A 24123-nucleotide genomic window follows, 5' to 3' on the forward strand; every position below is an offset into this window, starting at 1 on the left:
TGCGAGGTTCGACTTTTCGTCATCGTTGCCTCTGTTGTTGCCGAAGTGTCACCTAATGACAGTCATGAGGACGGCACAGAAAGCGACAGCACGGACAGTGGCAGAAGCTGCGTGTTATGTCAACTAGTGAATGCTATCGTTGCAATGGGAGCAGCAGCTCGCAATGAAAAATGGGTCCCGCGACTTCTGCAGCGCTGCCGCACCTGTGCATGGAGAATATGCAATGCCAACAAGGAATCTGCCATGCGCATGTTTGCCAAGAAGACTGGCTGAAAAGCTGGCTCCCAGCTTCAGTAAGTTTGAGGCTACTGTCGTCGCTGCTAGGCCGCCGCAGCATCAAACAAAAATAATAAACTTTTGTCGAGCGAAGTGAATAAATGCTGCATGTTTTTGCCCCTTCATTAGACTGTGCCCGTGTTCCGTTTTTGACAAGTAAGTGGGCAATCTCATACTATTTTGGTTAAACAGTGCTACCATTTAGTACATACTTTTTCCGAGCTCCGGCCAACTATGGTTTAACAAGGTTTCACCGTAGTTCAAGTAAAGTAATAGTTAGTTAGTTAGTTAATTCGGGTTTAATGGCGCAAAGGCGACTAAGGCCATGCTGCGCCAGTCACAGGACAGTATAAGATCTAATGTTAAGGTAGTTATAGCTGTATTACCTTAAAGTCGATGTAGATAATCGGTTTCACCTAAAAATTGGAACAGGTTCGTGAATGGCACTAGTGGGTCATCGCCCAATATTAAGGCAGGGTGCAGAGGTATATGTAAGTGATACAGATTTTTGAAATGTTTCTGTCTCTGTGTTTCAGTGTGTGGGCATGATATAATGATGTGGGTTACTGTGAGCGTTTCGTGACATTTCTCGCATGTTGGTGGACTTTCGTTTCGAAGTAAAAAGTTGTGTGTTAGATGCGTGTGTCCAATTCGAAGTCGACATAACATTACCTCATAGAATCGTTCTTGGTGAGTGCATGATTTCCACTCGCGAAGCAGGGGTTTAGTTATATGTAACTTGTTATTTATGCATGAGTTCCAGTCTTGCTGCCATTTTGATGCAAGGGCCTTACGAACCGCTCTGATGCTGTCTTTGTATGGAAGTGTTATGTGTGTGATGCTTTTGTGCGCTGCCATGGATGCGCTTCTATCTGCAGCTTCATTCCCTGCTATCCCAACATGGCTTGGGACCCAGCAGAATCGTATGGTTCCTCCGTATTTCTTGTTAAATACTTTGTTTAAGATATCGCCAAGCAGGGGCTCAGACGCGGAGTTTAAGTTAAGGGCTCTTAGGGCACTTAATGAGTCAGTATAAATGATAGCATTCTTCTGCTTGTCGGAAGTAATTTTCTTAACTGCCATCCATATCGCATAAACTTCGGCGGTAAAGACTGAAGAAAAATTATTTATGCGAATGCCATTTTCCCAATTTTTCGTTACGATCCCGACACCTACGTATTCTTGTGTTTTAGAGCCGTCAGTGTAAAATTCTGTGTAATTTTTGTATTTTTCTTGGATAGCTCGGAACTCTTGTATTATATGCTCTTGTGGAATGTCTTTTTTCTTTATATGTGTTAACGTCCAGTCACACAGCTGTGTAAAATTGCACCACGGGGGCAATCTTGCTGGCCTTTCGGCAACCTGCAGGGCTTCGGGAGGAACATCATAGGTCTGACAATATTGTTCGTGTCTTAAGATGAGTGGCCGAATCATGTTTGGTTTATTTGTGTAGTGTATTCGTGATTGGCACTGTGTTACGATGTTGTAGCATATATGTTGTGGTGATGACCGAATTCTTAGTACATAGCAAAGTGTAAGTTGTGCTCTGCGGTGCTGTAATGAAGGCTCATTAGCGTCAACGTATAAACTTTGTACAGGCGATGTCCTGTAGGCACCACTCGCCAGTCGTAGGCCAAGATTGTGAACCGGATCAAGTCGCTTAATGTAGGACTGCCTAGCTGCTCCATAAACTACACTACCGTAGTCGAGGATGCTACGTACAAGGGACCGGTATATACGTAATAGACATGATCGGTCAGATCCCCAGTGCTTACGTGATAAGGCCTTAAGGATATTTAGCGCTTTATTTGCTTTAATTTTAGTTGCGTTAATGTGGGACAGGAAGTTCAGTTTAGTGTCAAACGTTACGCCTAGAAATTTATAGTGTTCTTTGACGGGCAGCGTTGTACCATGTAAAGTGAGACCTGGAGTGCAGTGTAACCCTCGCTTCTGAGAAAAGAGAACTGTGACAGTTTTGTGTGTTGAGAACCGGAAACCATTTTTATCAGCCCATTGTGTAAGATTATTTATTTTTATTTGTAGTTGTCGTTCGCAGGTGGGTAGGTTTGAGGCGCGGCAAGCTATTTGCAAATCGTCGACATATATTGAGTGCATAACTGATGGTGGGATGACTTTATTTATAGAGTTCATTTTGACTATGAAGAGCGTCGTGCTAAGAATGCAACCTTGAGGAACGCCATTTTCTTGTGTGAATGTGCGCGAGAGTATTGTGCCGAGACGTACTTGAAATGTTCGGTTTGACATGAAATCGCACAGACAACTTAGCATTCTTCCGCGAATTCCCATGTCAGCCAGGTCTCTCAAAATTCCGTATCGCCATGTGGTATCATATGCCTTTTCAAAATCAAAGAAAACCGCGAGGCAGTATTGCTTGTGAAGAAACGCGTCACGTATTTCATGCTCTAGTCGCACGAGATGGTCAGTGGTGGAACAGCCCTTTTGGTATCCGCACTGGTGTTTATCTATTAGGTTTCTTGTTTCTAGGATGAATGTTAGTCTTATGTTTATAATGCTCTCATAAGATTTGGCTAGACAACTTGTTAGTGCAATGGGTCTATAGCTGCTAGGGGATGTAGCTGGTTTACCAGGTTTTAGAAAAGGCACTACTACAGCTTTTTTCCAATCTGTGGGCATTACCCCAGACTCCCATATTTTATTGAAAAATTTAAGAAGTGCCCCTACCGACGCTTGGGATAGGTGTGCCAGCATTGTGTAGTGCACACGGTCAAGACCTGTTGCCGTTTTTTTACCAGCAGAGAGAACTCTGATCAATTCATGTATTGTGAGGAGTTTATTGTACATTTCAGCTGAAGCCCCAGTGGTAGGCAGCCTCTCTTTCTCAGCCGATTCTTTATATTTTAAAAATGTACTTGAATAGTTTGCTGAGCTGGATATGTTATGAAAGTGTTCATCTAATAAGTTGGCCTGGTCCTGTAGTGTTGTTTGTGTGCCTGGACATGTAAGTAGTGGTATAGTGTATGATGAGTACTCTCCTCTAAATTTCCTCACCTGGTCCCACATTCGTTTTGATGTGACTGTACTATTGATTGAAGATATGTATTTTTGCCATGATAATTTTTCTGCATTTCTTGAATATGTCGTGCTTTGGCTTTGGCCTGTTTGAAATTTAGAAGATTGTTATAAGTGGGGTACCTTCGTAGGATTCCCCAGGCCTTATTTTGTTCTTTTTTGGCTTTAGTACATTCGTTTGTCCACCAAGGATTTAGCTTTTTGCGCACAATGCCGGAAGACTGCGGTATCGCCTTTTCTGCCGCTGTGATTATGAGTTCAGTGATTTTTTTATTAAGTTCATCAATACTGAGCTCTGGCGAAAAGACATTTTCCAGTTTCGCGTTCTGCATAAAAACCTGCCAGTCAGCGAGCTGTAATTTCCATCGGCGTGGTCTAGTTACCAGGGTTTGTGGTGATGATAGGTGTTTGATGAGTGCGGGTAAGTGGTCGCTACCATATGACGTGTCGAGAGCTTCCCATTTAAAATCAGTAAAAAGAGAGGGTGAACAAAAAGCTAAATCTAAACAACTAAAAGTGCGAGAAGTCGGTGAGAAATAAGTTGGCGCACCTGAGTTTAAAAGACAGATATCGTTTGAAAGAATAAAATCTTCAACGAGTTGCCCTCTTTGGTCAGTTTTGACACTGCCCCAAAGAGTACAATGAGCGTTAAAATCTCCTACCAAGACAAATGGCTCTGGTAACTGATCTCTTAGATTTTCTAAGTCTTTGATAGTAAAATGTGTGTGGGGTGGAATATATAGTGAGCAGATGGTGATTGTTTTGTAGGATAGAATGGTGACAGCTACGGCCTCTAGAGATGTATTTAATGGGACATATCGGGTAGGAGTGCCTCCCTGCACGACTATTGCTACTCCTCCTGACAAACGGCTGGAACATTCGCGGTCCCTTCGGACAACGGTGAAGCCTCTAAGGAATTGACTGTGTTTAGGGCCTAAGTTTGTTTCCTGTAGGCAAAATGCGATTGGCGAAAAGGTTTTTGTTATGTCTTTAATGTCACCTAGATTGCGAATCAGTCCTCTACAATTCCAATGTACGATAAAAGCCATAGTGGCAGAATGAGAATGGTAATTTACATATATGTACTAAGTAATTGCAGGTGACATTTGTTAGTGGGAATGTACTATTGGAAGAACGGTAACCGTTCAGGTTACCGGTCCCTTTGTTCGCGTAGTTATTGTGAGTTTGTCTTTCTTAGTGCGCTCCAGGGAGCGCTGATGTTTTGGCGTCGATGACGCCGGAGTTTTGGTGTCGACATCCATAACCTTCTCCGAGGCGCTGGATGATCGAGAACCGGGCGCTGAGACGCGCGTCTCAGGCCTGGGAGTTCGATTTAGCCTGGGGACCTGTGGGACCAGGGTCTGCAGGCTCGTCTGTGATGATGATGATGATGGAGCAGCACTGGCTGCTGCCACCAAGGGGACGGATGGAGTTACTACTGGGCCACTGACTGCGGTCCCTGTAGACTCCTGTGACCACTGCGGTGCTGTCCCCTGCCGCACCGCACTGGCGTAGGTTGTTAGAGGTAGGTGTGCTAGTTTCTTTCTTGCTTCATAAAAGGAAATCTTCTCTTTCACTGTGATTGCAATTATCTCTTTCTCTTTCTTCCAGCAGGGGCAAGATCTTGAATATGCTGGATGCTCTCCTTTGCAGTTTGTACAGTGTGGAGCAGCATTGCAGTTCTCCGACTGATGGTCATTGGCGCTACACTTTGCACACGTTGATTTACCTCTGCATGACTGCGATGCATGTCCGAACCTCTGGCACTTGAAACACCGCCTCGGGTTTGGGATATATGGTCTTACGTTGATCTTCAAATAGCCTGCTTCAAGTGTAGTAGGTACAATACTGGTACCAAAGGTAAGTATAACGTGTTTGGTCGGGATTTGCTCGTTATTTCTTCGGAGAGTTATTCTTTGAACCTTGATTACATTCTGTTCTTGGAAACCTTCCAGGAGTTCTTCATCACTCAGGTTTAAGAAATCTTCTTCTGATATTACGCCCCTGCTTGTGTTAAGCGAACGGTGTGCTGAGATTGTGACTTTGATGTCTCCCACACAGGTGAGATCAGCGAGCTTTTCAACTTGATCTTTGGTTTTGAGTTCAAGGAGGAGGTCCCCACTTGACATCTTTGAAGCTTTGTATTGTTTTCCGATTTTTTCTATTAGGCATTTTGCTATTAGGAATGGGGATAGTTTTCTCATTGGCAGAGATCCTTCACTGTGGATCACATGGTAGCGTGGGAACGTTTCTGCGTTGGTTTTCAAAGTGAAATCGAAGATTGCTTCGGTGCGCCCTCTTTTGTAAGGACGATCTGCTAGGGAGGGGAATGCATTTTCCATGTATTCTTAGAATATTCAGCGGCGATGGTAGCCACCCACCACCGAGCCCAACAAGGGGACGTTACGAGGTTAGGAACATACCTGTAGACGTCAGCTATACAACGCCGCTATAACCTAATATATGTACCCAAGGCTGGGTAGATACACACGGTTAACCCTTGCCGCCAGGAAATACGGAAGTAATTAGAAGTGAAGAGAAGACAGGAAAGATGGAAAAGTGCGAGAGAAAAACGAAGATTGGAGAGGAGGACAGGAAAAGGCGACTGCCGATTTCCCCCGGGTGGGTCAGTCCGGGGGTGCCGTCTATGTGAAGCAGAGGCCAAAGGGGTGTGTTGCCTCCGCCGGGGGGCCTTAAAGGTCCAATCACCCAGCATCGGCTCAACCCCCAGGATCCCCTTTTCCCCAGACACGGCTAAGCCGCGCACGGCAACACGCGGGAGGGTCCAACCCTCGTGTGCTCGGGTCCGTGGTGTCGCCACACACCAAACGCCTGCTGACGCAGACGCCCCTGCGGGCTCAAGTAAAGTAATAAGATTAACGCAACTGGGATCCCATATTGCAGATGCATGTTCCAAGTTTTGAGTGTGGTGTAAACCTGTAATTTTAAAGTAGATGGTGCTTTAAAAAAATTGCACCGTAAGTACCCAAGCATGTGGTTAGCATTGTTAATGACAAAACTCTATATTAATGGTCCAATTTAAGTTATTTTTGATGTGTACACTAAGATGGTAAGTGCTAGGATTAGAATTAGATTAGTGTATGTGAATTATTTTACATTTGTTAACTACAAAAGCTCATGTTGTGGGGATGCGCGACCCTCGCGCCTCCCCTGATGTTTTTCCCGCATAGCGCGTCTCCTGTAATCTCGCTTCGCCGCGTGGCCTGCGTGACGTCCGCGGCGGTCAATGTGGTTGAAGCGCAGTCCGAGAGATGGCGCGAGTGTTGCGCTACTAACGCCGCCGACAGGCGAGGTTACTTGGGCGCCGGGAGGAAGGCGCTTGCTCTCTTGGGTTGGAGACAGCTAGCAGCACGGACGTGCCGCGCGTGCAGCGACTCTCTTTCCCGGCGGGTCGGCGAACAGCGCGGACATTCCGCGCGCGCGGCGACCGATGCTTCTGCGAGACCGCCTCGCGTGGCCGCCTTCGAACGCGCCACGATTCGCGTGACTATACACGCGAACGAGCAGGCGTTGGGATCCAGCATGGGGCGAACACATTCGCTCGCTTCCGGTCGCGGTAAGTCGGACTTCTAGATTTGTCGCGCGCCCATCGGCATGTTTTGTGGATAGCAACTCGGCGAGCAGGCATTGATGTATGAAGGGTGCAATAAATGCCCTTGTGATTGTTTGCACTACTGTGTTGTCGTTCCTTTGTCCCAAGAGTACGGTGTGAGAATCCCACATCAGACCCCACAATGTACAGTTTGCATGAAATCAATAACTAGGCTAGCCCTGCCCCATAAGAGATAGCTAGAAAAGGCAAATGCACACAACCGGCCTACTCCACACTCCTCAAGCACGACAAATCACTAACAAAAATTTTTCTTTCTCTTCAAACAGCTGATGACAAACCTGAGCAGTGCGTTTCCCAAAAACTTCTTGAAATATACACGGTGTAAATTTGACTTTACATTCACCCAATCAAGAGTGGACGAGCAAGGGAAGTCTCAGCTTGGGAAGTCGTTTTTGTCATGGCCCTCGCAAATATGTTTGCTTGTAGAAATGCTGGCTCCAGGCTGAGGCTTCCTTTGCTCACATCTTTTACTCAATTGAAATGTTCATCTCCTTGCAACCTCTTTTACTTGTTTGAATACACAAACCACTATGTTTTTTCAACATAAAACCGTAAATTGCATTTTCCAAGGATCCATAAGAATTAATTGGCCTTACTCATATATTTATTTAGTGTCCTTGCTTATTCACACAATATTTGCAGAGGTCCTTGTAAGCACTGTTGTGTCCACAACGTTCCTCGCTTTCCTACGGGTACTCCGCTTGTGCCGAAGCCTTTACTGTCACCTGAACACTAAATGTGCAGCAGAAATATCAAGAGCACACAATTTGTGATGTCAAATTTAGCATAATGTTCTTTCTCCCTACATTTTGTGCCTCTCGCCAATGTGTTACGATAACAATGGGACATTGCAGCTCGAGCTTATCTTGCCGACAGTACATCTTTGCCCCGAACTTTTTATGTTTCTTTTTTTAATATAGCTGAAATTGTTGAACACAGACTATGAAACGCCTCAAGCAGCACTGTCGCCAATACAGTCGCTGACCGATAAATCAGACACCGATAATTCAGACCTGCTCGGTGATTCGGACAGCTTTGCAGCACCACCAATGGCTCTATAGACTAAACGTATAAAGACAACCACTATTTTGGACAGCCGCCAGCTCTACATTCGATTATCCGGACTCCGCCCGTGGATGTAGTATACGCTGACTCTGCCGACATTATATCCTCTGGCAACTTTGACGAGACATCAAGCATGGCCTTACAAGTATGAGACATCAAGTGTAGCCTCAGAGATTACAGGCTAGGTGGTAATCCCTGAGGTAGTGCCTTGGTCGCAGCACCGCGCCTCAGAGGTTTAACTGCAAATGCCAATCTTGGAGGCTTTGCCTGAATTGTGAGGTTGCAACAACATTGTGATCATCACATACATGCCGGCACTACTGTGCATGGCAGGCATGGCCCACTCTTGCTTGTTGGATTTGCTTTCCAGACAGCGTTCCGCCATTGTGTGCTTGTTTGTTAGTTTAGTACCGTATTTACACGACTGTAAATTGACTTGAATGTAAGTCAACCCCCCATATCGCCTGTGACAGGAAAAAAAAAGAAAAGAGCATACCCGAGGGCGCATTTCATAACGAAAATTTATCAGCAGCTGGCATGGTCAGTGGACTAGTACTCATCTTCACTTGTGCAATCGTCCTCACTAGTGCTGCCATTGTCATCACTGCTAAGGTCCCACAGTGCATCATCGTCCAACGAAATTCCACATTTGGCAAACGACTGCACCATGACATATTGTGGAAGAGCAGCCCACGCTGAATGCACCTAACCACACACACCCATCAGGGAGGCTTTTTTGGAAGGTCCAGTTGGCGTAAGTTCACGGCCTTCTGCCACCAGCCACTTGTATTCACGGCGGAGCAGGTCCTTAAAAGGCGACAATCCAGGCTTGTTTCATGACCATGTCGCAGTTCACTGGCAGGGACCAATCACGCATTTCAGCGATGTATGTCGCAAGCTTGGCCTACTGCTCCGGAAAGCGTCTAGACTTCGGCCCGTGGGAAATTCTTCACTTGCTGTCATAGGTGAAAATCTTGCTTTGCTGCAGTCACCACTCTCGCACCATCTATTCAGAAACATCGAACTTGCGGCCCGCAGCAAAGTTATTTGTTTCTTCAGCATAAAGAATGGCAGCCCTCTTGAATGCTGCTGTGAATGAGCGCGGAATGTTTAGTGGGCCTGGGGCACTCATGACGACTGAGGAAGCATGCAAGTAGCACAAAGGCGGCAGAAAAGTGGAACGCGTCAAACTAAGAGCTACAGGTGAAGAGAAACACGTGAGCGGTGTCTGCTCTTCTAAGAACTATCGATACTCCCTACAAGCGCCGCCGCAAATGGAACAGCGGCACTTCCATTAACTATCGACGCCCCCTCCATGAGTGTTGTGTGCACTGTAAAAGTCTAAAAGATGTTGAAAAACCCTTCCAAAAAGCGAACAAATGTGCCGGATAGCGAAAAGCTACAGGTAGGGCCATAGAGCGAACATAATATTATAACCACATTTTAGCTCTCCTGATATCTCGTTGATCTTGCTTTTATGGTGGAGCCATGTTTTGGTTTTGACTGTAAGTCGACCCCCCCCCCCCAACCTCAGATTTTCAAATTTAAAAAAAAAGTAGGTCAACTTATTATCGTGCAAATACAGTATGCGTTCCAGACAGCGCTCTGCTGGCTTGAAGTCTTTCTCCTAAAGTTATCGACAGTCCATGTCAAATGGCTCCAATGGTGCCCTCACATTCCGACTCCGAATGAGTCTTGAGTGGCAGTCCGAATGAGCCCGGCTCCGCAACTGAAGAGCCTGAACTGCCGCCTACTGCAACGAGCTCAGATGCGGACATCATTGATGACCTGCTAGGCTGCAGTGTGCCAATTCCTGCTGCATTACATTTGAAGACTGCAGACGTCAGCAGCGCAGTGTCGTCGAGTGCCCAACTGAACGACAATGAAATTGAGCAAGTTCTCCCACTGTCAAACTGTGACCCTATATCGGATTGATGCACCATGTTCTCCAGAGCCTTCACATGTGGATCTGATTCGAGCTATGCAGTCCTTGCATTGGCTTACAGAGACAACACAAAACTATCAGAAATACAGAAGGACTGCATGAAAGCGGAAGTACATGCAGCAATGAATCGACTACTCCTTTCTTGCACGGGGGCCTTAAAACGTAAATAAAATTATAATTTTCTTTAGATACATTCATTTTTTCAAACATTCTATGTTTGGACTTAATTACGTTCCCCGTGGAGTCCGAATTTTCACTCGTCGACTTTATAGCTGAAATCATTAAATGCAGACAACGTACTATGAAGCACGTCAAGCAGCACTGTACACTATACAAGTATGAGGGTAACCCAGCATAAATACTGTCTGAAGCTTCATTTTCCAGCTTTAGCCGAACACGATGAGAAAACTCAATTTCAGATTTAAATTTCATTAAATAGACGACTATCTGTGTTTCCGTATGTTGTAAACTCAGTGACTGACAGCATTACCTCCACCTGACCTGTACGAAAATTGCGGGCATGTACTGCTTCATTCACCATTGACAATAAGTAATGTAAGCTTACTTGTTTGAAATGTGTTTTTTTTTTTCCAGTTCAGGCCTTTCGGTCACCTGGTGACATAATAAAGATATCTGTAGTCATGTTTGAGTACCGTACACATGAATACTGCTCTGAAAGCGGTAACAAAGCACCCAAAATCAGCCAGAGCTGCTGGCGTAGCGGCCATATTGCTCAATACATAATGATGATAGTAGTTTCAATTTTGCTATTGCCATCTCTCGGTCACATAGTTTAGGTCACAACGCCATCGCTACTCTTATTTCCATTGCACTGTGGAAGGAAGTTTCCTTTCTCTATGTTTATATAGGTCTTCTGTGACCTGGTGTCATCTGATCATCAGCCAGCGTGTCCAGCGGCACCCAAGACCACACTGAGGTGGCGTACTATTCAGTGGACGAGTCGGCCAAGTGTGCGAGAAGTGCACTTGAAAGAATGCCTGGCATTGCAGTGTGCAACAGAGCGGAAATTCAAGCTGAGTGACAACAAGGAAAACAGCACCGAATTTGTCATTGTGAACTTAGCCAAGATAAGCATGTTGTTTGGGATTGCGCCTTACCAGAGTGCGGCACAAAATGCATGACCTTGTTGAAGGCAGAAAGTAGAGACTTTGGGATGTGTTCGAAGCTCGTGCTCTCTTATCGCAGTTGCGACTTGTCTGAGGAGCGTTTCTCGTCTCCGAGGGTAGCCGGTGAGGCTGGTGCCAAAGTAGGGCCTTTCAAATTGAACTTGCATGCAACGAAGGCCATCAGCAGCATCGGCGAGGGAGCAACGGCTCTGTCAGACTTTTTCGCCACTATGAACGTTTTGCATTGTGGCGTGCACTACAAGACTTACCAGGGACACATGAAGGCTATGGTAGAAGCCTGCAGTGTGACTGCTACCGAGTGTGAGGCCGCTAGCATTGCTTACGTCAAAGAATTGTACGTGGGGTTCGGCAAACCACCAGGAAAGGTTGATGTTATCTATGATGGCAGCTGGTTGACTCGCGGTCATAGCTCCCACATTGTTGTATAATTGAAAAGTGCACTGGTCTCGTGATAGACCCTGTTGATCTGTCTAACTCTTGCCTGGGTTGCACCAGTGGGCCAAAGAAAATGAGGAAGGGCATGCTGCTTGGCTCATCCAGCACGCTCCACTGTACCAGAAAAACAGATTCTAAGGCTGGCCAGATGGAAGTGGAAGCAGCCTTGCACTAGTTCCAGCAGTCATTAGAGAAGCATGAGCTTCACTACACGACTATGCTCTCAGATGGCAATAGCTGAACATTTCATGCCCTGACAAAAGATTCAGTAAAAGTGCAAAAAATAATAAACTTGCAAAAAAAAAAGACTGTATCAACCCTGTACATAAGCATATGGGAGCGGCCTTGCGCTCACTTGTGGAGAAAAAGGAAAGCTCAAGGTGAGCAACTTTATGGTAAAGGAAGGCTGATGCAAGACAAAATCAAAAAGATCACTTCCCACTACAGTGGAACCCTGTTCTTACGTTTTTCACCGGACCGGGCAAAAAAAACGTAACAACCGGGAAAACGCAACAGTGAGGAAAGCTCCAAAAATGAATGAAAAAATGCAGCTTCAACTATAGACAATTCATTTCCACAGAGTGCGCTTAGGACTTAAAAAAGTCTATAATGGTGGCTTGCCGTTTCTTTCGCTCGCTAGCAATCGCCACACGTTTCTGAATAGCCTGGAAGGCCGTATTGCTGTCAGCGTCGCTGTGAGGTGCGACGTACCTGCGGAGGAGGTCCAGAGCCGCGATGGCTTCTCCAAAGCTAGGATTTGGCAACTCACCGGCATCATGCGGCTCGTGCTCCTCGTCGTCACCGCGCCACGGCAATGGCAATGGACGAAGGAATATCCGCGGGAAATTTTGCCCTCTTTGGCGTAATCATGCTGACGTGCTAACGATTGTTTAGTATTGCTGCAGAGCGCGCGCGTCTGAGCAGCCCGGTTGCGCACAGCGTGGCGTGGGAGAAATGTAAACAAGAGAGGAGAGCTGGCCCGATAGGCGCAGCAACGCCAACTTCTGGTTTCACGTTAGCTTCACAAAGAATGACGTCAGGGCCTCTCCTGAGTTTCCTTACTCCGTGAGTCGACACGTCCAACAACGATGCGGTGACCGTAATCAAAGTGATGATAGTGAGAGCATTTTTCATGAATGGCCACTTAGTGGCGGTTTCTCGAACTGGCGTGCGGCTTCTTGCAGCCAGTTCCATAGCCAACCCAGGCCAAGCTCAGCCAAAACTCGTCAAAAGCCAAAATGGTGGTTGGAACGCGTTGCCTACTTTAGCCCAGGCGGGTGCGGGGTGCTAAGTTGCGACGTACCATGCGGGAACGTTTTCACAGCTACTACGTAACAGCGGGGTTCCTTATACATTGTATCCTATGGAAGCTATGCCGGGACCGGATGAAAACGACGTAGCAGCTGGGAAAACGCAGCAGTGAGGAACGTAACAGCGGGGTTCTAATGTATACGCCTAGCACACCGCCTGTACAGGCGCCACTGATAGCCACCTAGCGGGCGCTTCCAACAGTACGCGTGGGAGCAGTAGCAGACGACAACCCTTTGCAGCAAGGATGGCTGAAATTCGTGGCTGCGATTTCTCCTTTGTTCGGGTGCCAGGCTACTTCTTCTGCAGTGACAGCTGTAGGGAAGATGCTGATCTCTCTGGGAGCGGGTATGAACACAATGTTACCGGTGTTTGGGACAACATGGTCCACATACGTGCCAGGTGGTTCCCGCAGACAAACGCCATGAACCCGATTTACATGAAGTGAAGCTCATGTTAACTAGCCGATAAATTTTGTTAAGTAATGCGATGTCTCTATCATTCTTTTTAAAATTCTACCCTTGCCATAATGTTGCTTTTGTACCTCAATAATAAGCACTCGTCGTTAGTGCAGACTTATATCAAACAAATCCGCATGGTGCAATGTCTGCATATGATGTTGCGACTTTTCTGCCGATGAATACATGTGACATTGCCAAATAAGTGCAGTCAAAGTCACCTCACGAAGAGTAATTACGAATTTATTGATGGAAACGTGTACACTAGTCCATGAAGTCACCAAACGCATGGGTTAATAAAAGCGTGTGTTAGCACTGTACCACCGATGCAATTCTGCTGCATACGCCGATGAACTGCCGTTCCCGCTGCAGTTCTTGCAATCTTAAGTTCCCCAAGGGAGCGGCTTGGAAACGTACAAAGCTAAAGTCTGACTAACTTTTCAGTATTGACTTCCCAAATGTGACGCGAACTTTTCAGTGAAAAATGGAACAAAAATACTAAATGCAGCAACTATTAGCAATTCTCGCCCTGAACTGCCTACTTTCTGAACACATTCCCCCCCCCCAAAAAAAACACTATATCTAAGTGTAACAAGCATGTGACGCCCCCTCCGGCATAATCTTCATTGGCCCGCAAGACTCAGTAGGCAACATTGGTCACCGCACCGCTATAAACACTGGCGAGCACAGCTGCTCGACGGTCAGTCATCTTCATCACCACCATGCTGCGGAGCGTCTGTCTAACAAAGGGTGCCTCGAGCCCTCCCTTGTTCACGAACCCGAGTGGATCGTGACAATGGCGATGAGTACTCATGGATCATCCGCCGCCGCCCCGGGAGGCGAAACACCGCCCCCTGTTGCTGGCGCCATGTCGCTGTACAGAAGGCTCGAACTGTTCGAGGGAGATGGGTCTGCCTGGACAGTTTACGAGGAACAAGTCCACGTGTTCTTCCAAGCAAACGACACACCCGAGGCCAAACAGCGTGACGTTTTCCTGGCCAGCTGCGGGACCCATGTCTTCAGTCTCCTGCTCGACCTTCTCAAGCCAGCCACGCCGCATGTTAAGACGCTGGGCGAGCTGCTTGCCATACCGCGCTCGCATTTCAACCCAGCACTATCCACACTAATGGAGCGTTTCTGCTTCAACTGGAGCCGCCGAGAAGGAGAGACCCTCAGGACGCTTGTTGCTGCGCTACGAGGGTTAGCGAGTTTCTGCGTTTTCGGGGACCAGCTGGACTTGCTGCTCCAGGACTGTTTCGTCTGCGGCATCAACAACCCCGCCATGCAGACACGACTCCTGGAGCTTCCCAACCCCTTGCTGGACGATGCCGTTAAGGCAGCGCTGGCAATGGAAACTGCCGCCAAGGACACTGGCGAGATTGCCCGTGCGACTGGCTCACCATCGGCTGAAGCGGCGGTCAACAAGTTGGCGACAAAGGGCCATACTGACCGTCAGCACCTGCAGTCACTGTAGTGCTGTCCACTCCCCCTCACAGTGCCAGTTCTCTCAAGCACAATGCTTCAAGTGTGGGAAAACTGGGCACCTGGGACGGGTATGCCGAAGGGGGTGGACGAACAGCGGACAGCAGCAGCAGCCTGGTTCAAGCCAAGGTACCACACAAGCCCGCAACCAGGGTAGCCGTCGCAAGGGTACGCGGGAGGGGCGTGCGGCAGCAGGCTCAAGTTCTTCCGTGGCCAGGCTCCACGCCGTGGCCGAGGACTCGCCGATTTTTTACATGTGGCACACAGGCTTTGTATCGTCGTCTGTGCCGCCGTACGTACTTGCCGTCAAAATCTGCGGGCACCCCATTTCCGTGGAGCTGCACACAGGGGCCAGCATGTTGGTAATGGCCGGGAAACTGTTCAAGTGTACTTTCTCTGGCGTGTCCGTCAAGGCTTCGGGCGTGATGCTGCGTAGCTACTCCAGGCAGCTCTTCCAGGTCCAGGGTCAGGCATAGGTCAGTATTCGCTTTGGCGACAGGGAGGCAGCCCTTACCCTTTACTTAACCAAGGGATAGTTGCCGACGCTGCTGGGGCGAAACTGGATTCATGCACTGGGCGTTTGTCTGCCAGAGTACCAGGAAGCCAGCCTGCATGTGGTAAAAGACGTCCCCAGCCTCCTGACCAAGTTCAAGTCCCCATTCTAGCCAGGGGCGAGCGCATCTGCCAGCACGACAGCTGCCATCTATGTACCTGAGGAAGCTCAGCCATGTTTTTTCAAGCCTCGCCCACTGCCATTCACCCTGAAGGACGAGGTCACCCAAGAGCTGCAACGGTTACGGCAAGAGGGCATCCTGGTGCCTGTCAACATGTCTGAATGGGCCGCTCTCACTGTACCAGTTCTCAAGCGAAATGGCAGTGTCAGGATCTGCGGGGATTTCAAGGTTACCGTCAACCTGTCGCTACCGTCGAGAAGTACCCCTTGCCTCGGATTGAAGATCTCTGGTCAGCGTTGTCCGGTGGACAGAAGTTCACAAGCTCGACCTCGGAGATGCTTACCAGCAGCTGGTGCTCCAGGATGCCTCCCGGAACTATGTCACAATATCGACAATTTTGGGGCTCTTCCAGTACACGCGCTTACCGTTTGGAGTGGCTTCAGCCCCAGCCATATTTCAGAGGGAGATGGACAACCTCTTCAGGGGCATGAGGCATGTGGCGGTGTACTTGGATGACATCCTGGTTACTGCCAGCGACGATGGGGACAACCTGCAAAACCTGCACAACATCCTGGCACGACTGCAGGATGCCGGCCTCAAGCTCAAGCTGGAAAAGTGCATTTTGCTAGACCCCAGTGTTGAGTACTTGGGACATGTCATTTCCCAGGCTGGCCTAGTCCCGGCTCCCAGCAAAGTTGATGCCGTGCTCAAGGCGCCTAAGCCCCAGAACAAGAAGGAGCTTCAGAGCCACCTCAGCATCATCAACTTCTACAGGAGTTTTCTACCGAACCTGTCGAAGCATCAGCAGCTGCTCCGCATCCACAGCCGCTCCATCTTCTGCTTTGAGATGGTCAGCAATGGGTATGGAAGAAGGAGCAGGACCGGGCCTTCCAGCACAGCAAGGAGCTAATCACAAAAGCTCCAGTGCTGGTACACTTCGATCCTGCCAAGCCTGTCATCCTAATCAGAGATGCGTCGCCGTACGGTGTGGAAACCATCCTGGCACACAGGGACAAGAATGGCCAGGAACACCCTGCGTTGTTTGCTTCACGTCGGCTTCATGCTGCAGAGCAATGCTACAGCCAGCTGGACACGGAAGGCCTGGCCCTCATGTTCGGTGTCGAACGCTTCCACCAGTATCTGTGGGGCCGGAAGTTCAAGGCAGTCATGGATCAAAAGCCGCTATTGGGGCTGCTGGGGCCTGACAGGGCAGTTCCCGTGCAGGCATCACCTCGAGTGGTACGCTGGGCCTTGAGATTGGCAGCTTACAGTTACCAGCTGGTTTACCATCTGGGAAAGAATCTGGTACCTGCTGATGCTCTGAGCTGCCAGAGATGCCTGACCTGCCTGAGGTGCCCGATGCCGTTCCAGAACCTGCGGAAGTGTTCATGCTGGAGCAAGCGTACATGGAGGTGCTCTCCAGATCTGTGGCATTGCAAGCGACCAGCCAGGACCCAGTCCTGTCTCAGGTGGTCAAGGCGGTGTCCCGTGGGGATGAATTGGTTCAACAGGCCTATAGCCACAAGGCCGCCGAGCTGAGCTTGCAGCAGGGCTGCCTACTGTGGGGTTCCAAGGTGGTGATACCACAAAAGTCTCTGCTCCAGAGTCCTGCAGTTGCTGCAGGCGGGTCATCCTAGCGTGCAAAAGAACAAGATGGTGGCCCAGTCCCATGTTTTGTGGCCTGGCCTGGACCAAGACATCGCTCAAATGGTCCAGAGCTGCCAAATCTGCCAGGAGCATCAGCGGGCCTCACGTCATGTGGAAATCACCCCCTGGCTGTTCCCACAGAGACCCTGGTCCCGCCTACGGCGAAGCAAGTCCTCAAAGGTGAAGATCCGGGCTTGTTCCATGACCATGTCGCACTTCACTGGTAGGGAGCGATCACGCACTTCAGCGACGTACCCCGCAAGCTTCATCTACAGCTCCGGAAAGCGTCCCGACTTCAGCCCGTGGGAAATTGCCCTCACAGGTGAAAATTTTGCTTCACTGCAGTTGCCCCTGTTGCACCAACCGTTCAGAAATATCGAACTTGCGGCCCACTGCGAAGTTATTTGTTTCTTCAGCAATGCGTCGGAGAAGCATGATAACCTCAACGAGACGGCACACACAGTGGTGCGAGCGCTAACCAACTGCGCTGCTGCAACCGACCGTCCAACGTGGTGTAGTGCCAAAGACCGCATGACGACGTTCAACGAACTTACACAATTCCACCGCCTGGCTCGAAGGACTTTCCCACCCCCGCACCCGGGGCTGAGCCGAGCAGAGGCGGTGCTGTTCAGAAAATTGCTAACTGGTTCCTTACCCACCCCAGTGTTAATGACTACCGTATAGTGCGGAATATAGGTGGAGGTTTTTTCCAAAAAACATTACTAAATGGTCACCCCTCGACTTATATACCGGCCCTTGGCACAACATGAATAGTCGTCTGGCAACATGTAGGAGTGCAGACCTTTCGGCATCCGCATCGTTATCGCCTCCTTGGTGACCGACGCAGCCTACGCAGTTGGACCGACGCCACCTTCCCTTTTGGGCAGCGATCGTTCCTGGCGTAGCTAAATTTCCCGACAACCCGCAAAATGAGTACGAGCACTCGACGTCAGTTCACCGCGGCGTTCAAGAAGAAAGTAATCGAATATGCTGAAATGCATGGGAACATGTCTGCCCAGCGGCAATTCGGCGTGTCGGAAAAAAGCGTCCGGTACTGGCGAACGCAGAAAGTCAAGCTGTCTGCCTGCAACGCGCGGAAGACGTCCTTTCGCGGGCGCCGCGCGGTGCACCCGGAGCTCGAAGACAAGGTGGCGGATTTCGTCCGCGAGCATCGTGCCAGATGATTGCCAGTGACAGCGGAACTCATCCGCATCAAACCTATTGAGATCGCCAGAGAATCCGGACTGCCCAAGGAACAATTCAAGGGCTCCATTTATTGGGTTCGTCGCTTCATGCGATGCAAAGTATTTGCACTTCGACGGCGCACATCAATCTGCCAGAAGCTGCCATTGGCATACGAGGACAAGCTGGTCGAATTCCAGCGCTATGTTATCCGTCTCCGGCAGCAGCATGGCTACATGTTGGGACAGATCAGCAACGCTGATGAAACGCCGGTGTGGTTCGACATGCCGCCGCCCACCACAGTGTGCGAACGCGGCGCAAAAGAAGTCAAGCTTCTTTCTACGGGGAACGAGCATTCGCGCTTCACGGTGATGCTCGCGTGTACTGCAGACGGCAGAAAGCTGCCTCCGTACATAATATTCAAGAGGAAGACGCTGCCGAAAGAGGTTTTCCCACGGCATGTTGTTGTTCGCGTGAATGAAAAGGGCTATATGGACGAGGCCCTCAAGCTCAATTGGATTAAGACCGCCTGGAATCGGCGACCTGGCGCACTCCTGCGGTGTCCGAGCATGCTCGTCTTGGATGCCTTTCGCGGGCACTTGACAGCAGGTGTGAAGCAGGCACTCCGCGACGGGAGGACGGAACTCGCCGTCATTCCGGGAGGCATGACCTCAACCCTTCAGCCTCTGGATGTCGTGCTCAACAAGCCCTTTAAAGACCGTGTCCGTGAACAATATAATCAGTGGATGGCCGGCGACAACGCAACGACTCCAACCGGCCGGCTGCGCAGGCCGCCTCTCGCCACTGTGGCCACATGGGTGTCGCAGGCTTGGTGCTCGCTGCCCGACGATATGGTGGTGCGGGCATTCAAGAAGTGTTGCATTAGCAACTCCTTGGACGGCACCGAGGATGACATGTTATGGGACGCAGCCAGCGAAAAGCAGTTGTCTTCAGACGAGAGTTCAGACAGCTCAGACGAATGAGCAGGTGACGACTCTGGCGGCACCACTAAATAAAACAAAGTTTTGTGCCTTATAATTTTTATGTTGACTTCTTTGCGTCAATGTAAGGGGGTCGACCTATATTCCGCCTCGACCTATATTCCGCATTATACGGTAATCTATACTCGAAATTATACGTGAGTGATGTGTGCCGCGCGTGCCAGCGGGAGAGGGCCACCCTGATGCACATTCTATGGGATTGCACCAAGTACCCCGACGAAGCTTCAACAAGTACGATTCCGCCACGACTCGCGGCTGCGGCGGAATGCTACGACCAGGAAAGCCAAACCTGGGCCGTCCAGCAGGTCTTGGCGGCTCTCGAAAGACAAAGGCCGAGCGAAACCGACAAAACGACTTGCCCCTCAGGGCGACCGACCGCGGGAGTAACACGCGTTGGAGTTGAGTGGAGACCACCCGCTGAGAAGACGTTAGGGCCCGTGTCACGGCGCCATTTAGTCATGGTGTCGTTCTGCAGGCGACTAAATGAAGTTGTTTGTCTCTCTTCGGCGTGAAGGATGGCAGCCCTGTTGAATGCTGCTGTGAATGAGGGCCGAATGTTTAGTGGGCCTGGAGCACTCATGACGACTGAGGAAGCATGGAAGTAGCACGTAGCCGGCAGTCGAGTCGAACGTGTCAAACTAAAAGCTACCACAGAACACCTATATAAGCTACAGGGAAATAGAAACACGTGAGCGGCGTCTGCTCTTCCATGAACTATCAATAGTCCTTGCAAGCACCGCCGTTCTGGGAGTGCCGCTGCGAATAGAACAACGGCACTTCAATTGACTATCGACACCCCCCATGAGCGTTGCGTGCACTGTAAAACCCTAAAAAATGTTGAAAAACCCTTCTGAATAGCGAACGAACGCACAGGATAGCGAAAACTATGGGTAGGGCCATAGAGCAAACATAAAATTGTAACTACATTGCAGCTCCCCTGATATCTCATTGGTCTCGCTTCTTTTTTTGGTAGTGCCATGTTTTGGTTTTAATTGTAAGTTGACCACCCCCCACTTAGGTCTTCAAATAAAAAAAAATAGGTCGACTTACAATCCTGTAAATACGGTACCCATTAAATTTATTTTCAGACATTAATACTTTCTGAACCAGAGTAGCCATCAAAACACTACCGCATTTACTAAAATCTAACACGCACTTTTTTTCGGATAAAACGGGTCCAAAAATTGCGCATGCATTAGAATTGGGTACGAGCCTAAATCTGCGCTACCATATCGCCATCCGCATTTCAAAACGGCCGCTACGTACATGCTTCGAGCCTAGCTGCCGCAGCTTCCTCCACGTGCTGCAGTACGTGTGCTTAGGCAATGCTTCCTATGGCTTAGGTTAGTGCACTGTCTGTCTTCCCGTTTTCTGCGTTTGCTCTATCAGCATGGAAGTGCTGACTGCGAACACACGCAGAGTTCATCATGATGGCGCAATTAAAAGGAAAGTGATGACGTGTGCGGAGACGGACGGAAATCGGGCTGCATTACAAACGTTCGGAGTTGGTGCAGCACTGGTGCAAACAGGAGAGGCATTCTACACCAGCGGCTGCTACGCACGGCACGGCCGCGCGGGGACCGTCTTGAAAGCGATCTGCAACGGAGTCAAGAGTCGACACATCTGGGTGCACTGTGCTGTGTTCTCGTCGCTTAGTTCGCGTTGAAGTGAGAGACTGCCCAAAGGCCACTTCCCTCGCTCCTGCTACCGCCCTTCCTCACTCCAGCATTTAAAGAGTTTCCGCAGTCATTGAGTGAGGCGTGTTCATGCTTGTGTGCGTGTGACACCATGCTTATGCTTGTTAATTTAGTTAGTAAGCGAATGTTTAAAAATATTATATGGCCAATAAAACTACTATCCTTACTTTTCATATAGCTGTCTACTAATTTGCTAGTGTAATCGATGCTTTGCGTTTCGCGCGAAACTGCGACTTTTTTTATTTATCGTAACTTTAGTGTATTGGGAGTAAATGTATGTTTTTTCCAAATTAGAGAAAGTTGTATTTACGTATGAAAGAATGAGCAACGCAGTATTGTAAAGGATTTTTCTTTCTTTAGGTCACGGCAAATGGGTGCGCGTTACAATCAAGGGCGGTTCTTTTTTTTCCCCTTTTCTTTGGTAATGAAAAACGAATGCGCCTTATAATCGAGGGCGCGGTAGAATTGAGTAAATACAGTAATTATACATTTGAAATCAGCGTGAGAAATTGATCAATACAGTGAAGTTTAGTGCAGATTGGGCTAAAAAATAAAAAAAAAAACAATTTTTAGAACCCATGCCCTTTTTAATAAAGTTTTTCATCATCACCATAGTAGGCTAGCTTCTTACGTGGCCCAACATTTCATTGCATTTGGCCCTTTCAGTGCTACTGATGTACTGGCACGTTCTCCAGTCAGATGTGCGCAGTAACACGAAGTTGGCGAGCTATGAGTTTCGCTATCTGCTTTTATAGAAACATATTTTCTCACCTCTCTGGGTTTGCTCAGTCTGGGTTTTTGTTAGTGGGCTGTGGAATGTGCCCCTTTGTGGGCGTCAGCAGGTGCGCAAAGTGGGCACCTGCCAATTGGAGAGGCGGCTCCCGGACTTTGTGCACTGCTGCAATTGTCCATTTGCGCCGTAGTGCATGGACCACTCTTGCAAGTTTCTGCCATCTGACGTATGTTTATAGTAGTTTTTTTTTTTTTTCATTTTGCCTGACACGGCGGCGCTATCACGGAAGCGTGCACGTCAGAACGAAGCTAGGCAAGACAAAGAGAAAGAAGATAGGAATGTGGGGGCCATACTAGAGTGCATTTACCATTATCTGTCATTTTTTCCTTCAGAATAAACGAAAATAAGCTGTTGTGCTGGTTTTGTAATATCCGAGAAAAATATGGGCACTGAAAGGGCAAAATAAGTGCTCACATAGGCAGCTGATGCTGGCCACAACTTGCAAAATGGGCATGGCCGGATAAATAAACGGGACCTAATAGAATGGCCTACTTTCCCCAACTGTCAGAAGTTGGGGCCCAGGGCTAAGCCCCTATAGACCTCTCCTTAATTTGGTACCGGGTAAGGTAAAACAGGGAGGTAAAACAGGAAGGTAAAATAGTGACTGCATTTACCAGCAAGAATCTGAATGATAACAACTACACACCCATGCAGTGTCGTGACCACTTGAGTGTATGTGACGACCATGGTGCAGAATGTTTTGTTCTGTAAGCACAATTCCACACCGCAATGCTCTTGTTTGCTGGCAAAAAAGTCATCACGTAGGAGCAAAGGTACACCCAATTGTATCCAAATAAGGAAGCACTTTTTGCTCACAGTGACTTCCGAACATGATGTGGGGTCACACTAAATGAACCAAAATGGAATGCCCACCTGCAGTATGGTGTCACGGCTGAGAGCAGGCGCCCTGGGTGTCCGCAGAGCCCCAGCGGCGGCGGCTGCACCAGGCGTGAGGCTGTAGTCGGCCAGCAGGGTGTCCGAAGCCTGATGGCCTGCCTCCTGGGCGGCCTCACGAGCAGTCTCACTAGCGCGGCCCAGCTTCACCACTTGCTCGAGTTCCTGCTCCGAGATCTGCGGCTCTGGCAGCACGAGCTTGCTGCGCTTGCGCACAGGTTCCGCCGACAAAAGTGATGGGGGCAGGTCGTTTTCCTTGCGCTGCTTCAGCTTCTGCTTGTCCTTGCGGCGCTCGCGCTGCACAGGACAGACAAAGCGGCTCTCAACCACCTCACACGCTCCGATCTGAGGAGCTCACAAAGTGCTGCTACGATCAACGAGTTTGCTTGAAGTGCGGTTGAGGTACACACGATCAAACACTGCTGCTGCCAACACTGCGCTTGGTGATCAGCTATGCAGCAGCTAAGAGTTTGAGTTGGTAAAACACTTCACTAGTAAGCCAGGTAGCATGGCAAATGTAAGCCCTACATTGAGCCTGCTTTCTGTATTGCATGAGTTTTCTTTCATTCATTGTATTTGCACAAATCTTGAGATTATTTAATAAAAATTACTCTGGTTTCCCATTTTTTAGAAATTGCTCGCTCAAGAACATATCACGCATGACATGCGAAACATGAACCAAATATATAACGCAGAAGTTGCCTTTTATTTTTTTTTTAATAAGCCAAAGCCGCAACCATCAGGGTAGCCTATATGCACAAGCAGGCAAAAGAAAGGCATGTGTAAGCGATGACAATTTCAAGGAAAGTTCTAACAGCATATTCTGCACTTGTAATGTAAATTAAAGCAGATACTGCAGTGCATGCATCTCTGGCATGTCAGGTGATTGGGTTAGGGTCTGAGCAATGGGTGATATTCTGCAGCAATATGTGCCTGTGCAGGCCTAGCAGATGTGTTGGTGCAATCAATAGTCAAACTACTTTGGCTCTTCCTTCAACTTTGCTACACTGAGGTGTTGCTGTATATCAATGGAAGCACACGAGGGCCCCAAGCTGGCTGGTAAGCATGCTTTGCCACCTACTATGCTGCCTGGCTTTAGAAATGTGCACCAGCCGTCACATGACCTTTTTGCTCGTAAGGTCGTAAAGCATCTTAATTGGCCGACCAAAAGCTTGCCTTAATCGTGCCATCTCTGAAAACGTGGGGGCACAATGTAGCACAAAATCAGGCATGCGCATGCAGGTCTCACCTGTGTCGCATAGACAAATTAGCACCACTTAAACGTGTCCTGAACCACCCCTCGGGCTTGGCGAAAAAACATGGTCCACGGATAGCTGTGAACATCTCTGCCAAGTTTTGCAGTCGTGCGCCGTGCGTGTGGAGCTGGCAAAGCAGAGTGCGAAGTCAGCTTCCTCTCAAACACTCTCTTTTAA

The 24123-nt window shown here is 48.8% G+C and overlaps 1 protein-coding gene across 1 annotated transcript in view; it reads right to left on the reverse strand.

Moving 5' to 3' along the window:
* Positions 1-24123, reverse strand: part of Cdc5 (cell division cycle protein 21) — a 198326-nt gene that overhangs the window by 132852 nt on the left and 41351 nt on the right. The window contains exon 6 of the mRNA XM_070539319.1: positions 22670-22987. Within this exon, the coding sequence (XP_070395420.1) occupies positions 22670-22987 (318 nt within the window). The remainder of the gene's footprint in view (positions 1-22669; positions 22988-24123) is intronic.

This window comes from Dermacentor albipictus, chromosome 5 (genome assembly GCF_038994185.2).
Source record: "Dermacentor albipictus isolate Rhodes 1998 colony chromosome 5, USDA_Dalb.pri_finalv2, whole genome shotgun sequence".
NCBI classification, from domain to species: Eukaryota; Metazoa; Arthropoda; class Arachnida; order Ixodida; family Ixodidae; genus Dermacentor; species Dermacentor albipictus.